Source organism: Chaetura pelagica, unplaced genomic scaffold, assembly GCF_000747805.2.
Source record: "Chaetura pelagica isolate M959 unplaced genomic scaffold, ChaPel_1.0 scaffold79, whole genome shotgun sequence".
In the NCBI taxonomy this organism is placed as follows: domain Eukaryota; kingdom Metazoa; phylum Chordata; class Aves; order Apodiformes; family Apodidae; genus Chaetura; species Chaetura pelagica.
The window spans coordinates 1,993,877-2,012,121 of NW_009969339.1; the positions used below are offsets into that span (position 1 = coordinate 1,993,877).

The 18,245-nt window shown below is 38.8% G+C and overlaps 1 protein-coding gene across 1 annotated transcript in view; it reads left to right on the top strand.

Annotated features, from left to right (window-relative positions):
- Positions 1-18,245, top strand: part of LARGE (like-glycosyltransferase) — a 198,577-nt gene that overhangs the window by 149,869 nt on the left and 30,463 nt on the right. The window contains exons 7-8 of the mRNA XM_010005777.1: positions 8,232-8,344; positions 9,805-9,930. Coding sequence (XP_010004079.1) covers positions 8,232-8,344; positions 9,805-9,930 — 239 coding nt within the window. The remainder of the gene's footprint in view (positions 1-8,231; positions 8,345-9,804; positions 9,931-18,245) is intronic.

Sequence of the window (18,245 nt, forward strand, 5' to 3'; positions counted from 1 at the left end):
TCTGCGGGAGAAAATAACATTTCTTAATAGAGGGCTTGCCAATTTAGCAAAAGTTCAGCAAGATCAAATGACTGCAAGTTCGAAGACATGTTCAAATTAGAAATAAGGGAAGTATCCTTCATCAGGGTTATTATGCATTGGAATACCTTATCAGTTTGTGATAGATTATCCATTATTGTAAATTTTTAAATCAAGACTGGATGTTTTTCTAGGAGTTCTGCTCTAGTTAAAGCACAAATTGATTTTTAAAAATCTTATGGCCTCTGTTATAGAAGAGCTAAAAATTATCCTTTCTGACTTTATCACTTAAATATGTATTTAACTAGGATTTTGTTTTCCTTTTGACTGAAGTCACCTAAGTAACCAGGTGAATGAAATCACAGAAAAACCTGTTGTGTAAGATCTTACTGCATTTTTAATGTTAAAGGAGGAAAGGTTCTTGAAAACTTCTTAGAGATTTTCCACTTTTTCCCCATGTCACCATTATTTTTCAGTCTCACATTGCTAATTGCTTTACAGTAAGATGTGTACTTGGCCATCGTCTTGTTGGTGTCAACTTTTGGCACCTCCATCATGACTTCCAGACGTGTAGAGATGTGTACTGAATAGCTGTTGGGAGATACTTGTGCGTGGCAGTGCTGAGATACCTTTGAGATAGTTCTGCTCTGCTCTTTTTAGGTGGTTCATTGTCATTGTGCTACAGCTTATAGAAGCTGAACCCCCCTCTTTCACTTTACTGGTCTGAATTTAGAATGTGTTAAGTTGAGGTTTAAAACTTTTGGACCTTTGCTGAGCAAAAACTTTCCAACTCTTTTGAATTTCAAGAGAATTTCTTTATTTTCATCCTGGGGTTTTAGTTTGGTTTCTTCCCTCTTGGAAGCCATCTCCCTAGTTTATGAACTGAGAAATCTCTTGAATATTTGCTTTCCACTGCTTCTATAAAGTAATGTCTGCACACTTTATACTCACAAGGGTCACGGACTGCAAAGGCTGTCAGAAAACTGGGGAGCTTTTTAAAACCCATGTAAGGAGCTCCTTCACAGATTATTCCTCCTAAAATTGTCTGCAAAGGATTCCTTATTGTCTTCCTTGGTACCCAAAGCAACAAAAGCAGCTGGGAAAACTTCAGCTCCCTTCTCCGATTTTGCTAAGATTTGTGCCAGGCACATTGTTTTTTGCTATGGTATTTGTGAAAAATGTATCAACAATTATCATACACAAAAAGTCTATGGCTTTGCACCACATGGGATCTATGTAAGAAAAGGCCAATTCCTCCAGAGATGGTTTTTATTTTGCTGACCTCTTAAAGACCTGCAGAATTGTTAATTCTCTTTCCAGGCCTGTGGAAGATGGAAAGGGAAGGCATTGCTTGGCAGGATGGTCTTTAAGTAGCAGAGATTTTCTTCTGTAGACTTCCTGTCTTACAGCTCATGGCCTCTCTCCTGTAGACCCCTTAGACTCCTGAATCAAGGAAATTTTTCTATAGCAGCCTTTGGGAAAGTTGGAGAAATTTCCTCAGGAATGGAAGTTGCTGAAGAGAAGATACAAAGCATATATATATGTTTTGTTGCTGTTTGTTTTTTTTAATTGCTTGAGAAGGATACCATCCAAACAATAAAGAATTAGAAAACTAGGAAAGTCTAAGCTACAGTCAGTAGCTCTATAAGAAGTTAGAATCATGCTGGACTATAGCCCTCATCTTACTTCTGCCTAAGGAGAAATGGCATACTTTGGAAAAGGAGAGCAAAGAAAATAGAAGTGTTCCACTTCATTAAATGGTCATCAGGAAGTGTAAACAAAATGTTTGTAATTCTTCAAGAGGAACTAGGCTCCCAACAGAGTGACCGAGCTACATTTCAGTATGCACTCTATCACAGCTTCACTTTCAATACATGTGCAGAGAAAACAAGAGCTATTGCATTCTGTCACCGTGCCCAGAGGGACACCCACTTTCCATTTCAAAACAGTTTCTTAGCCCTGTTCAGTTTTCTCAGATAAAAGTTCAAATGTGGAGTCATCATCTATTCTCAGTTAATACATGGTGCAGCCCTGCAAGTTTTTATTAGGTGGTTTTTTACATGGTGAAGGGCTTTTTTTTTTTTGAGAAAAAGGCTGGTGCACATAAGTCCGTAGTTAAATAATGTATCAGGATACACCAAAACTGTCAGAATGACAGTCCTCTGGTCATACTGTGTTAGAAGCTATAAATACACAGCTACTCAAATTATGAGCAGCAGTTAGATAGATGGGCAATCAAGTGAAATAAATACAGTGATTTTCATCCACATAAAGACTTAAAATGAGGATTCTAAAATACATGCAGTGGCTTGTTGTGGAATTGTGGCTTTAATTCAATTTTTTAATCCCTAACAGCCGTATACTTGGGTTCTTCTGTTTGGTTTTGATGCTATGGGTGGACAGCAAAGGCCACTGTCAGTGTGTGTGGAGGTGTGGCCCAGTGGATTCTAAATGCAATCCTTAGCAAAACCAGTAATTTGGGCCCTGATCCAACAAAAGCATAATCTCATTACACACTGTGACCACTTCTATTGATTTCAGGTACAAGAAATTGGGATTAAAAGAACATAAGTATTTTCTAGATGACTAAGCAATTAACACTACCATAGTGCTTCTACTGGGATGCCAAAGCTACAAGCTGAGCTTCCAGAGCAGAACGTAACTTTTTGGTGCCAAATCTATTTCATAAAGCATAGTATCTTACTGATACTTGTGCTGCCTTAAATCTCCAGGTCAGCTATTTATTGCAGCAAATCTCCATAATGTCAGCCCTACTTAACATTATTTCTTACGGCACCTAAGACTTGGTGGGTTGGTGCATGGTCTTTGCTACACTGGTTGGTAAAATCCCAGTAATTTAAAAAAAACTCACAAGTGCCTTATACTATATTTTGAAGTATGTCTAGCCTGTCTTTCTCAGATATCTACTTGTTATCTGTTTAGATGGTTCAAAAGAATGTTTAAAAACCTGACAAGGAGACAAGGACAGGCTCTGAGATGCAGCTCATATAACATGGTATTGCCTCAACAGCTTACAAAAGCGTCCTGATCCACTTGAAAGAAACAGGCAAGGTAGTGCTTACAGAAAATAATCTCTCAGTAGCTACATTTTTTCCCCACAATATTGAATATTTTTCCAGCCACCTTAAAAAGGCCATTGTAATAAATAGATTGAGTTTGAAAGGTTGTCCAATTTCACTTGAACTTCTGTAAGAGGTTCTGTTCTATCTTAAAATGTTGTTTATTACTTCCATCTCTACTTACTATATATTCCTGTTTGAATCTCGGGAAAAGCCATAGTCTGTGTTCCTGAAACAAGAAGTGGGGATGCTTGCTAGCATTCCAAGGGAAATTGTTCCTGTTTCTGCAAGATTTCACTTTACTGTTGTCACCATTTGACTCGGGTTTGATAAAAATGCTCTTGATCCCCTCCCCCTCCCACCCAGGTAGGGCAGGAGAGATAGAAAAAGAGAGAGACTTGGCTGTATTGAAAACTAAAATACACAGCTTTAATTAAACACTAATGATATAAGAAAATATATATACAATTATATACAAATATGTTTAGATATGTGCAAAAGCCTCTTGCCTCCCCCCACCCCCAGCAACTCCCACAGCATCTCCTGAGCTGGGAACAGTCCCAAAAAATCCTGGAGCTGCTGGAGAGAGCACAGAGTGATGAGGGTCAGGAGAGCTCGAGCATGGGGGTCCGTGGTGATGGATGGACAGAGTCCTCCCCGGACATCAGCCATGGATGGAAGAGAAGGGAAGAAGCAGCAGGAAGGAAGTTGTCTTCTGTGATCTCTGACCTTCCTCTGAGCTTACGTAGATATATGGAATGGAATATCTCTGGCCAGTTTTGCTGTCTGTCTAACTCTGAGGGGTCATAGATCTCCCCATAGTGTCTGAGCCAGCACAGTAAAGATGTGACCTTGAAGACCCAGCAGTTACAAAAACATCCCATCGTTATCAGTCTTAGTTGGAACACTCTGCTAACTAGTTAAAAGAAAGCTTACTGAAGGCAAAAAAAAAATCAGTAAAAGGAAAATTGGCTTTATCCTGGCTCCAACCAGGACAACTGTACAGAAAAATGAAATGAAATATTTTGTTCTGGAGCAAATTAACAAAAAAAACACACTGCCATGCTGAGATGGCTTGAAGCATCTACTGAAACCATTGCTCAGTCAAAACATATGAGCGTCAAAAATTTGGTTTGGATTAACTAAACAATGGGAAAAGGACAAAAAAAATCAGGTGACCCCCAGAGATTTTTTAGACCCAGAATGAAACATTTCTCTTCCTTTTCAGGTCTTTCAATAAGAAATTTCAGGTCTTGTAATAAAAATCTCATCTTCAATAAGATTTTTCATTTGTATCAATTTTGAAGTGAAGTATACTATTTTAGAATAACTTTTTTTTATAAATGTGCCAAAATAATACAGTATTTCATAACTGAAATGTTTTGATCCAAATATGTTAATTCAAATTTTTTTTCCCTGTTCTCTCCAATCTATTCACCCAATTATTTGGCGTTTTTTGTTGTTTTGGGGCTGGTGTTTATTCTGTGTGTCCTGAAATTACATCTTTTAGAAACTCTTTTGTTTGTTTGCTTTCCTGGTTGCTTGTTTGTTCGAGCAATTCAGAATGTCAGATTGCAGTAGTCCAAACAAAGACTCATCAAGGAGGGGGAGAAAATGCCATTCAGGTAAAAACTAGACTAGAACATGTTCTATAGGTGTGGTAATAAAGCATTATTTTTCCAAGAGCTCTTTGAAATATTTGCATCTCTGTATATGCCTGAACTATCTCCTCAGAATAAGGAAAATAGGGTGTTCCGTGGCAGATCATACTTTTTTTAATACTCATGAGAAATTTGGGTTTCCACTTTTCTCTTTTTGTTTATATGCTGCCAAGCTTTCCCTTTTTTTTTTCTCAGGTAGGTTAAGGAAGGAAAATGCTTCTCTCATCAAAAGATGAGAAGTCCCACTGCCTGGGGCCTGATGTTCATAAAATATTCCTTTGATTATTTTTTTATTATTATTTTTTTTCTCCTCCAGTCTCTTCCTCCACTAGCACAGAAGCTGAGAGTAAGTCCCTTTCCCCCCTATGTTCAGCTGTATGTCATGTTGAATTTAGCCTGAGAATTCAGTCAATTTGACTCAAAGGGAAGGGACCTCTCAGGCAAATATTTCCCTTATTTCAGAAGCTTTGCCTGCAAACTAATTGCACATATTGGAGTTAGTTCATTTGTTATGTTTCCTTTGGTAACAGAACAATGTAGAAGTAAAACTGAAGTTCGCTGTTCCAAAGAAATGGTTATTTTCCCTCTGCATGAACTGTTTAAAAGTTCCAAACACATATGCTTTTGCTTTGCTTTTGCACTTGATAGGACTCATTAGGTGAATAGTATAAAGTTCTTCTCTTAGTAGAAATCTCTTATTCTCAGTAATTAATGAGTAAATATTTAAACTTACTATAAATATTCTGCACTAGTTATTTCTACGGCAGCAGTAAATTAGAGTTCTACATTGCAAGAAGCCCTGAACAGAGGCTGTACAAAGGTGTTAAGCACAAGTCTGTAGGTGAATTAAAGTAGAAACCACATTGATATTAGTCTTGATCACGGAACATGAAAAGCTTGTGAATATTTTCAATAGCTATGATTGTATTGTTATTTAATACAACCTATCTCACATATATTCCAGTTTTCCCACCCCATCTGCCTCTTTTATTCTTAGCTGTTACCATGATAGCCCCTCAGGACAGCATAATCTCTTTAGCTGCTATGCCATAATCTGCTGCTAGCATAGAGTGGAAGATTTAAAAAAAAAGGAGAATACTGCACATATTGAAACAATTCCCCTTTTCCTCCTCAGACTGGAGGCTTAAAGAAATAAAGAAAAAATGTTTTATTCTCTATAAATTTTAAATACTATAACATTGGAGTTAACTGAATCTTACAATTAGTCTCTATGGTTCTTAATAAAGAATCTCCTCTGTTGTATTTCACTATTGCAAGAAAGCTGACAGTTCTTGCCAGCTGGAAAAAATCCACTGCCAGAGAGGAGCCTATCCTACCCTTTTTATTGCTGCAGTGCAAGGAATCTGCTTCACATTGATCTAGAATTTCAGACAATTCACAATAGCTCTCTTAGAAGCTGATGCACTCACACTACACATTTCAAATAGGCTTCATTTATGCTGGAGAGAAGACAATCACACTGGCAGAAGTACATTGTAGCATGTTGTGACAATGCGCCGCTTTCCAATCCAACAGCTGAATGCAGAGAGGTTGATTGAAGATGAAAGGGGATCCCTGCAATAGAGGTTCCAGCATCCTTGGGCACCAGATGAACTGAAATGGAAAACAGAACTAAAATAGGCCACAAAGTTCTCTGCCAGAAGACATTTTCTTTTTATTCATGGCAGTGCCAGTTTTTACTAGAAAGACATTTGCCATGTCGTAGAAACTGAAGATAGAAATTACCTGAAACCTCCTGTGTTCTATCCCAACCATTGCAGGATTGTTCCAGGTATATTTGTTAATCTTTGTGTAGTCTAGTTTTTAAGGACTTGTGAAATAAAGGATTTTATCTGCCATTTTAAGGTTATTTCACCAGAAAGGTTTTATGAGAATATTTCTTAAGTATTCAGACTATATTTCCTTTCTTATTCTTATTACTTTTAGCTTATCATCTTAGACTCCCTTGGGCTGCTTTTCCAAGTGCCTGCTTTTTGCCATTTCATATTCTTCTGTGTAGCTGTTATGTTTCTCTAAAGTCACCATGATCTTATATATTTATTTATTTATTTATTTATTTAAGACTTCTTCTTTAATGTCACTTGGAGATGTCATTACTATTCTGTTCACTTCCCCCTTCTACTTATGAAGATGTGAAACAACACAGAACTTATAATTGCTGTTACAAGGTAGCTCCTGTCAGCCTGTTGGGCTGCTGTTCATCAGTACTCTTCCTTTATGGTCCTTCAGTTTGCATTCATTCCTCATGACTGTGCTCTTATCTAAGTCTTTCCAAATTAATTTTTCACATTTTCTGAGACACTGTAGGAAAGGTTTTGCTGATGCTTTACTCTAGCTTCGTTGCTTCTGCTGTTTTCCCTTCCTGTACACTAGGGATTTTGTCCAGACAAAAAAAAACCTGAGGAATAACAATTCATGTTGAAATATCTCTTTTCTCAATTTGAGTGTAACTTTCTGATCTGAGCATTCTACTCTGTGAACACTGCCTGTTTTAATGGTGGGCACTCTCACAGGTTAGGTTATAACAAGAAATGTTTCAGGGATTCCTATCCGGTTTGTCAAGTGATTAACTTCTCACTAGATGGAATAAAGACTGCGGTTTCATCTTACAGAGTTTATGTATTACATCCTATGTGGTAAGTATTAAGGGCCAAATACGACCCCACACACTGTAACTAAAATGTTTTGTATGAGTGACAAAATTATTTTTGTCTCAACATAATCTTGATTTTAGGCCAGCTAGAAATGCATTTAAATAGTGGGATTTTGGAGGAAGCAGATCTCTGATCACTGTGAAGATGGCAGAAATGGAGTCAGACTAGAGAAATCAAGATTGTGTCTACTGTTTCACTAGTAGACAGTGACTTTACAGGATATCCTCTTGGAGCCTGAAGCTTCTCAGAGTAAGGAGTGAGAAGGGTCCAATCTCTGTGTTAGGAGATTCCATATTTCTTTATTTAGGATATTGTTGAATTCTCTTTGGAATGATAATGACCCTTGGATGCAATTAAGCTTCATCACATGAATCACGTGTATTGGTTCATATGGTAAGGAATAATTGCAATGCTAATCATGTCATAATGAAGTCAAGCTTTATTATTTAAGGAGAGTTCTAGAAATACAGGATCCTTCTCTTGCTTCTCTTCTTCCCAGCTTCACTCCTCTTTGGCTATTTGAGCCTTCTTGCAAGCCTTTTTAACCTAGCATTCCTCTGTATGCCATCTCTCCATTTCTTCTCTGCAGCCTCAGGGGGTCAGGAAAACTTTCTTTTAGTGGCATCTTGAAACCTGAAGCGTCTTTTGGTCAACCTCCCCTGTTAGCACAGGGTAAGGACTGTAGTTTCTACTGATAGATCTCAGCTCATGTGCTTGTTTTAGAAGCTGAGTTGGCACATAGGCAGGATGGACCTTGACTGGTGTGTGACATCATGGCTTCTCTTGTTTTCCGTCAGGGGTTATCTTGCTGCTTCTTGATAAGTTACGGAAGATGAAATGGGAGCAGATGTGGAGACTCACAGCAGAGCGGGAGTTGATGAGCATGTTATCCACTTCACTGGCTGACCAGGTGAGTAGGACATTTTAGTTGAGTGGTACAGCCACTAGTCCATGGATTGAGGAAGGTAAGAGGGGGGAAAGGGAAAGGGGATGAGGTGTGGGAAAAGGCGGAGGAAAGATAATGTACCTATGGTCACCATTTGTTAATCATTCTGGGGAAAATGTGGAAGAAAGGAATGGAGGTTTACTCATCAAGTTTCTCTTACTCCACTGACATTTCTGCCTCCTCTGCACACGATTCATAAGATAGACAAATGGGGTTTTCAAGCTGTAATTTTGTCTCTCTTTCTGTAACACACAACTCTCCAGACACCAGACCTCCAAACATACAGGGTTTTTTTCCTGCTCGTTATTGTCTAAGTAGACTTTAGTTTTAAGAATCTCCAGGTATTTCTTCACTGTTTCTAGCAGATGAGTCTCAGCAGTCTTTTAATGTATGCCTTGCCACAACGCCCCTGGGAAGACAAAAGCCCTGCTGGCTCCCTGCCACAGATGGGAGACTGAGGCCAAGAGAAGAGATAGTGTGACTATACACAGAAATTCGTATTTACTCTTTGTGCTTCCTGCCAGCTCTTAGTTTTAAATCCAGAAACCCTGTTAATGTAGTACTGGACCTGAACCAATAAGTCTTCCTCAACAGCTTGAGTGTATTAACTCAATACAGCATCATATTTAGATATTTCTGCTGCTTCTGAGCTACATCTGGCTTATGACCAGTCACCACTAAGGAAGCAATCTGCTAAGTGTGCACATGGAGATATGCACTTTTATGCAGTATTCTTGCAGATTGATCCGTATCTACTCAAGTTCATTAAAATTATTCTTGTAATTTCACTGTGTTTTCAATCAGATCCTGAGTTGCTGTCTAGTACCTGCATGGGGCAGAAATTTTGTGCAGCTGACCAAGGTTGCTTATGTCTTACCCTAATACCTTATCCTGAAGCTTGTTACTTACTTTTCCCAACTGGATGGCCACATAAAGGCAGAACAATACATGCTTTTTCCATGAAATATAATAATTGCTACAACAACAAGTGCTAGCTAAAATCCCACATAGTAATTGACCTTGAAGCAGTGAAACTGCCAGATCACTTTCCTCCCTTTTATTGAGATGTGATGCAGTACTTACTAAGAGCTGGCAGTTTGTCATTTACTGCATATTTCTCTGGTGAATAGAAGAGGAACCACATCTCTTGCCAGCAGTACAAGAAACATTTCTTGAAAACTTTGGTAGAGTCCATTTGCTCTGTGTCAAGAGAGCTTGCTCCTCTAGCTCAGATTTACATGTCACCCCTTAGATTGAAAGCACCTTCCTAGGCAACAAAATTACGAGGCAAGGTTTGCAGAGTTCAGCTCGCATAGACCGTTTGAATTTCTCCCTGTGCTGTGGAGGACAGTCAGCTCAGGGAGGGTGCGGTCACCTGTAGTAGGAACAATGTACCCAACTGTTCCTCTGGTTTTGTTTGCTAGGATATCTTCAATGCGGTCATCAAACAAAACCCCTTCCTTGTGTACCAGCTTCCCTGTTTCTGGAATGTGCAGCTGTCTGATCACACCCGTTCCGAGCAGTGCTACAGAGATGTGTCTGACCTGAAGGTATGTTTCACAGGAGGTTGGATGGGTTGGATCTTTTGGGACAGAGAATGCAGGACTCCGCTCTGACAGATAAAGTCCCTTAAGAAGAGGGGAATATAACATGTTTCGCAAGGTGTCAGAGAAGTGCTTCTCTTTCTTACATTCTGTATCTGTTGCATGTGCCATTGCACCTTACAGCTGAGTTCTTCTTGCTGTTCCAGTTCTTAGGTCTTCCTAGCCAAAGAATAGAAAACTTTTTTTTTTCTTTTTTACTTTTTTTTTTGGTTCTGAGTAAGTTTGAAACTGTATAGTCAACATAATTTAATAGAGTGAAATTCACAAAGAGGATTGGGCAGACACTAACTGGAAATACATTAGTGAAAATTTAAAGACCTTGCACACTTCATATTTAGCCTTTGCAAATACTTAACCCAGCCACACTGTCACTCATTTTTCCAGGGTTTGCCCTAGAAAAAAAGGCTAAGTACAAACCTATTATTTTAATAAAATGAAGCTATAGTATCAGTTTAATAACACATTTTTCACTATTTTCAGCTACAATAGAAAAGCAGGATGGATTTGAACAGATATGGATAAATTAACATCAATTGTGCTGGTCCTTTTGAAAGGCCAGACTCAAATGTAGCATGCAGAGAGTTCAGAACTGAAGCTGATTGAGCTTCTACCAGGTATAGAATAAGACTAGCTGGCTGAACAGCAGGAGCTAGATTCAATCAGAGCAAGACTAGTGGCATCAGAACACAGTAAATATTAGGTAGTTTTTCGTGATGCATTTGAAAATTCAGTTAAGGTTCATATACTTAATATATGTTTTGAGAATACTTTAGTAAATGAGGCTTCAAAACATAAACAAAACAAAACAAAAACAAAACAAAACAAACCACAGAAGAGCTTGCAAGGGACCTCTGGAGACCATCCAAACCCTACTCAAAGCAGGCCCAGTTTAGATCAGGTTGCTCAGTGCCTTGTGCAGTTTGGTGTCAAGTCTCCAAAGACTGAGATTCCACAAGTTCCCTGGCCCCCTGTTCCAGAGTTTGACCACGAATCCTTTGGGGCAATATGTATCCTAAATCTAACAAAATTTTCCCTTGTAACAATTTGTAGAGTTACAGCAGGAGTGTTCAGCATTAATACCAGACACTGGATAAATATAGAAAATCAATCATCCTTCACACACTGATTAAAAAGCTTCACTTCCCAAAAGACAGAAGATCTACAACATGGGTTAACTGACCTGTGAAAGCTGGCCAGTATTGCTTGGATTGCATACATAAAGTATTCACAACTGACTCTTCAGGCATGGTCTATAGAAGACAGTTTCTAAAGTCAGATCAGTATACTGGTCAGTACACTGATCACTAAATGTTTGATGATAGAATTTTGTAGGGCAGGATCAATGCAAGAATTTAAAAGCATCATGGTTTTATGCCTTTTAACAAAGTGCTGGTAGAGGTTTTAGTTCTGTGCTCATGTTGCGAATAATGTATGATGGCGATTACAAGGCCTGACACAAAAGGGGAGATGTAGTAGCAGGGAAAAACACATACATTTACATGAGGAAAAATATATTTAAGCTAATAACAGAATCTAGAACTTGGGTGAATTGCCAAAACACAGTTTGAATCACCAGAGATCTCAGATACCCATATGGGACTGACAGGTAAAACACAGACCTATGGGAGATAATACAGGCAGGATAATCCTAAGGTGCTCTCAGTGTTGCAATACATCTGTATTTAGGCAACTGAACTCTGATCCCCATGACAGGTTTTGGACACCTGGTTAAGCACACCTCAGAGTAAACATCTGACATCTAGTCAAGCAAGTCACTCTTTAGGCTCCAATGACTATATTGACTAATTTACTCCTGGTATGGTACATCTAGCTAATTTATAACATCTACAAGTATGCATTTAATAGAAGTATCTTAAAAATAAATTTAATCCTTACTTCATTGCCTATTAACATATTTATTTTTACAAGCATAACTTAGGCTTGGCAGTTTATTGCTGGATATTGTATCACACCATCATTTCCATTACAGCATAGGCGATGAAGTCTAACATACATAATATCCTCCACTGCCTTTCTGGTGTGAGATATTTAACTCAATGAGGGGTGCAGACACATAAGCAATTTCTTCAGCTGAACTGGATTTATTCACACTGCTAAAATTATCCCCTAAATACTGAATTGGGGCTGAAATTCTTTGCTTTGAAAGAGAGGCCAGAGCCTTATCTAGTGCACATAAGTACCCTGGTTTCAGTAAAGCTCTTCCTATATGCAGCAGTTAAAGAACTGGCCCTCAGGCAGCACTGTTTAAAATTCTTCATACAATTTTAAAATAGCAGAAACCAATTAAAGTTGTGAATTTGCATTATGAAAATTAGCAGAATTCTAGTTCTGAAAAGAAACTGGCTCATTTGTTAAGAGGTCCTCTCAAAAAAGCAACAAATGTTAGCCCAACTTAGAAAATATATTCTTAAAATCATCAAAGTTAGTCAGTTCCATGGCATTAAATATAAATGGTATGACACACATATTTGGCACATCCTGTTTTTGTGGAATAAGAAGTGAGGTAAAAGAAACCTCCAGGGTAAGAGGGAGAAAAAGACAAAATTGTGAAGTTTGTACTGGAGGATCAAAAAGGACAGCACAGGAAAGAAGGAAATGCAGGGAGAGATTTAAATTCCAAGGTAAAGCTGGCCCAGTCAAGTATTCCTCAATCAAATCAGACTGCATTCCTCATGTCAGACTGAAAAGGCACTGATTTAATTCTGTCTGGCCTCAAAGTCCATGAGCCTTGACGATTTGTCATCTCTTCCACACAACGTTGTGCCAGATAAACTCAGCTCCCCAGTGCTGGCTGCTGTTCAGGTGTCAGTGAGTGTGTGTGTAGATACATACACACTTCTTTGCTGCTTTGTTCACATTCCTGCAAACATAGGACGACCAGCAGGCCTGTGGAGCACTTGAATATTCCATATTGCCTGAAGAGGATTCTAATAACTTCTTTCTCTTTACAGTTCTCATTAAGTTGTATCTCTATCCATTTTATTGATTTTTGTTTGGTTGGTTTTTACTGTCTTATGCTAGAGAAGGTCAGATGTTTGAGTATGGCTGAAATCTTCTTCCTTCCAGCATATACAAACTTTGAAGGATCTCCATGTGGGAGTCTATTAGAAAAGGCATAAGAAGAATAGAAATATTTACAACCTAGTTCTGCATTGTTAGTGATCACTAATTTTATATCCATCTAAAGCAACACCCAAAAAAAAGACTACTTTATCATTTTTATTCATGCAAATATGTACTTACTTCCTTTGTCATGCTATGTAGTGCTAGAGGCCACACTGTGCGCAAGTAGATTTAAGTCTGTGGGTTTTGTTCTGCTCTCCATGGCACATGTAACCAAAACTTATGTAAGCGATTATATTCACAGAAATCTTCCTTTCCCCACCCCAAAGGTACCTGCATTAAGGATGTTTTACATCCGTCAAAAATGTCTTGAAATATTTGTAGAAAACAAGAGTGGGCTAAGAGGAAGCAGATGCCCTTTAATTCTTTTTGCCAAGGGAGCCAAATGCAGTCTCTAAAGGTCAGAGGTGCAGAGGTGTGTTTTTGCATGGCATTTGTTGCACCTTGGAGAAACACTCAGGAATTGTTACTGAAGACTGGCAAAAAGATGTGGAAGTGTTAACAGTCATTCTGTGTAGGCATCTACTTTCTGTCCTGCTTATCTCAGCTCCTCACATGGTCCCTGGTAGACTGCAGTGTCAGTGGACAAGTGTGTGTGCTGCAGGACCATTCCTTGCTGAGCTTTGAAGCCTGTGGGGATCTGTCTGGAACTGAAGTTCCTTTATGCATTACTTTTTCTGGTTTGGGCCATGTATTTGCTTTCCTTTTTGGTTAATAATTTGTTCCTGTCTGTAAGGAAAACTCAATTACTATGATTTGGCACAAACGAAATGGCAAGAATGACAATGAATTAGGACCTCATTGAATGAGTCAGTCATGAAGAGAAGTCTGGTTGCCAAGGATACAGATGCTGTTTACACACAGAGAATCTGGTAATTCGCAAACAAAAAAAAATCAGATGCTGGACTCTTCAATGGGAAAATATCAAATTATTAGAATTTACTCCCCATCCAAAAATGGGAGAATTATTTAAATCCTGTTGATGGCTTTTCCAACTGGTTTTGAACATACCCATTAATAAATTAGCAGGTATATAAATAATTACCCTCATGAATTCCCCCCATTCTGAAACTGTGTTACATGATTCACTGTGTCCTCCCTGGGAATGTCCTCTACACCAGAACGACTTTATGAGATTGCTTACAAAAGCTTAAACATCTTCTTGCCCATAACCCAAATACATCATTTCACATCTGCCTCGAACTTGACTTACTGCACCTCTTCCTATTCCAATCCCTGAGCTTCCTCATGCTGTCCAAACACCACAGCACCCATCTGCAGCAGCTCTGCCATCCTGCTGCCTTTCACCTTTTAAAGTCAACCAAGGAAGAGCTACACTGGGAAGTGTAAGGACTCAAAAAGGTTAAAGATAGAGCCCTCTCTTAAATGAAGATTGAAGTCAGTAAAGTGCTTCCACTCTGCCAAAAAGGCAGCACTGCAAAATTACAGAGGTGTCTTTAGGGGTAGTTTTTTTTTTCAGTCAGAAAGTCTCTCATTAAACAGGAGTTGAAGGGAGAGCTGGAAATCCTTTTGAGGAAAAACTGAGAATTTTTATGAAAACTACAGGACAGGGATAGTCTATCCACTTAATGCCATAAAGGATAGACAGTAAGCTTGGGGGTAAAGTAATTCCTGGGACCATGGGCACCAGATCAGGCAGGGCAGAGATTTGAATTCCTCATCCGAAAGCAGTTCCTAGAACTCTGGGTTCCTGGCTACTCCAATGTGAGTCTCTTCTGCTTATGTAGTTCAAAAATAACACTCTGCAGTGTCCCTGATGACAGTTCTGTGAAGTATTTGATCCTTTCTGAGGAAACTGGTTCTTTTATTGATTCATTTCTGATAAAACACCATTTAAGAATCAAGTTTCCAGACATCTCTAAATGAGGCATAAGTTACACATGTGATGCTTATTTACAGTGTGACTTGGGGCATATTTAAAATTTTTGGTAACCTAAAAAAAAAGCCCTTTGAGATGGCATAAAAGTGGCATATTTAGGTGGCTTTACTGTGCAGATTAGCTGAACATTTAGCTCTTTTTGATGTTGGTGGGAACTGTCTGGTTGCCTAAGCAAGGACTTTAGTTTTTAAACAGGAAAGCTTGCCATCTACAAAATACCCCTTTTACTTATTTACCTAAATTATGAAGAGCTCATGGGCTTCATTTAGAGTATCTGTTCAGTGCTTTGCAAAATTTAGCTTCTTTAGGCTTAAATTTAAGTTTAATTTATTCTCACTTTTTACTCCTCCAGCCTGGAAAGTAGGTATGTAGGTATACAGAATATGCTGTATTCTCTGACTTTCTAATTGCTGAAGCAGAGTGAGAAATTACCAAGATGTGTCTTTGCATAAAAAATGGAAGAGGTTGTAGTTAAAGAAACATTTGTCCAAGTATTTATTTTGGAGAGAGAAGGTGCATTGGGGGAAAACATATGAAGGTACCTGTAGAAATAATGTTGTGTTGAAACCTAATACTTAGTGGTTTGAACATCAGATTCAAAATATTTAATCTACCCAAAGAGGACAATGCAGCTGGTAACCTAAGGAGGTTTGCCAAGATTTTTGGTTTTGGTGTATTTCCATGCAGATAACTGACCTTAGAGCCCTGTCCTACACTCCATCACCATATAACATCCTCTCTTACCTTCCACCTCTGATCCTGTTTCCAGTCTATGAGGCTCCAACTATGTCATCATTTGAGTGCTTTGATTCAGATCCTGGTGAATAAATGGGAACTATTGGCACAGTTAGGCTGTTTCACTAGATCACAAATGTGTGGAAGTCTTCCAGGAGGCTGGCTGAGCATAATCAGTGAGTGGTAATGGTTGCTGATTAACTAAGATGGTATTAACAGAAATGTAGATAGTGCCAAGTTGTTTAATGACAACTAACCAAGTGTTAAATAGATGTGGAATTTTATGTTCTGATCCTTCAGTACTTAAACTGCTAAATGAAGATTAAGGAGTGTATTTTTCTTAGTTCTCAGGAGGCCTTGATCAAGAATGGGAAGGATCCATGGGGCAGACTGAAGGCTAGCACTGTTCCTGAGGTGTCCACTTAGATAATTTTATATATTCTAGCTTCAATTTCCTTTGTATATCAACAGAGCTTTGGAATAGCTTAGAAACTAGAAAGGAAAATAGAAAAATAAATAAACAGAGTATTATGATGCTATCCAGTCTGGGAAAGGGGGTGTTGTAGTAATGAGATTTTTAGTATCTAGATTCACTTTCTCTTTTAAAGGTTGAGTTAACACTTGCTTAGTCTGCAAATAAAGTGGATTCTAAGTTTGACTCTTTTTTTCATCTGATTTCCCTGTAGTCTCTTTCTAAGTGATTTTTTTTTTCTCCCATCAATTCACTGTTGCCTGCAGCAATGTTTCTAATACAGTGATCTTAGTTTTACCTGTGCATCCTGTTGTCTTCAGTGCGTACCTCACCAATGCTTGTGACACACTATGCAAGGATGTCTTGGCCTGTGGCTGGTGGTGCAATAGACAAATCAGACAGCTGCAGTCAGAACTGAAGTGGAGTTTGTGGATTGACAGCAAAAAAAGAATATGGTCTTTAGATGTAGTGTTGTATGTCAGTGGTTAAGAGTCTTGCTGCTTTTTGAAACCTGCTGTTGTTTTTTATGCTTTCATATATCACATACTTTTGTACTAATCATGTTAAATTTGAAAAACAGCCTGCTTTTTCGCTAGACCTGTTTTGTTGTTTTCCTACCTCAGGTTATCCAGATGGTTGCATATTTCCTTGATGCTTTGTAGCTGCATTGGACTGTGTTGTCTTTCTCGATTAATAAATCAGCTTTTCTGGACAGTCATCAGCTCCATTCAGCTTTCTTCAGTTCACTCCAGGCTCCCCTGACATCTGTATGCATGCAGCATCCTGACATGTTTCAAATCTGATCAGAGCTGAACCACCAAGCTAGGCCCTTGACACTTACCAGCTTTTACACGCACAACAGAATTTGAAGCACGGGAGCAACGAGCTTCTGTGCTGACAACTGCAGTGGTCTGGCTTTGACATCATCCCCCACTCAACTGGGTGGAGGCACCACCACCAGTACTTGGCTGTGATGTGACATAGTGGATGGTGATGGGAAATGCCTGCAGCACCAGGGAGCCTGTCCTATAACAGTTACAGAGTTTATCACCATTATCATTTCTGTGCTCATGGTGCCCCGGGTGAGTGGTCAGAGTGCTCAGCGGGGGGATAGGGTGCTTGTGAAGACATACAAAAAGAAACTCACATGAAGTGTAGTAGTAGGGAGGGCACACAGATTTTTCTTAGCAAGTATTTTTTGTCCCATTCGCCAGCTTCTCGGCTTTTTTTGATCCACTCTTAAAAAGTGCAGGTTACCAGCAGTTTCTGTTCTATGTCTGCCTGTAAAAATGTGTACTAGTACCCTGTAAAACTGTAGAGCAGCCCTTTAGGTTCCTTCAGCCCTATGCTTCTGTTACACGTGCCTGTTTCCCTGAGGCAGGATTGAATCGTTGTGATTTTTTGCATGCATTTAATACCAGTTGCTGCAGTTAAATACAATGGATGAAATATGTCAAGTTCTTTTCAAAGAGAAGAGATTTTTAAGATCCATTTTTCAGTGGAGGAAATCTGTCATCTGAAGTTTATGTCCTAACATAACTAAAATTCCTTTTATTTCTGTGGTGTTCTGTATTTTCAGCATATGTTGCAGTAACATGTTAAGCTACACTTCCAAGTGTATGAACAAATGTAAAACCAGCAGAGAATGTAGCATTTCTTGGGGAAAAGATCTACTCAGAGTATTTTTGTCAAATAATTTCCCAGATTTATTCTCAGATCTTGATTTGAAGTGTTCCTATAACTGGAAAAAGTGATTTGCCCATTTCTGGGATGAGCTTTTTTTCCCTACACTTGCTTTTCTGTAACTGCATGTATGGTTTTCTGACATCCTTCTTGCCTCAGCAGTGAAATCCCAGGAAGGTATAAAGCTTTGCCTATCAAGAGATATTTTCATTGGTATTGGGTATATAGAAGAGACTGCCATAGCTTTTATGGCACTATAAATACTCAGAGACTGTGCTGTTTGCTGAAGTTAGTACAGGAAGAATTCAGGCTACGTCCTACTCTTTC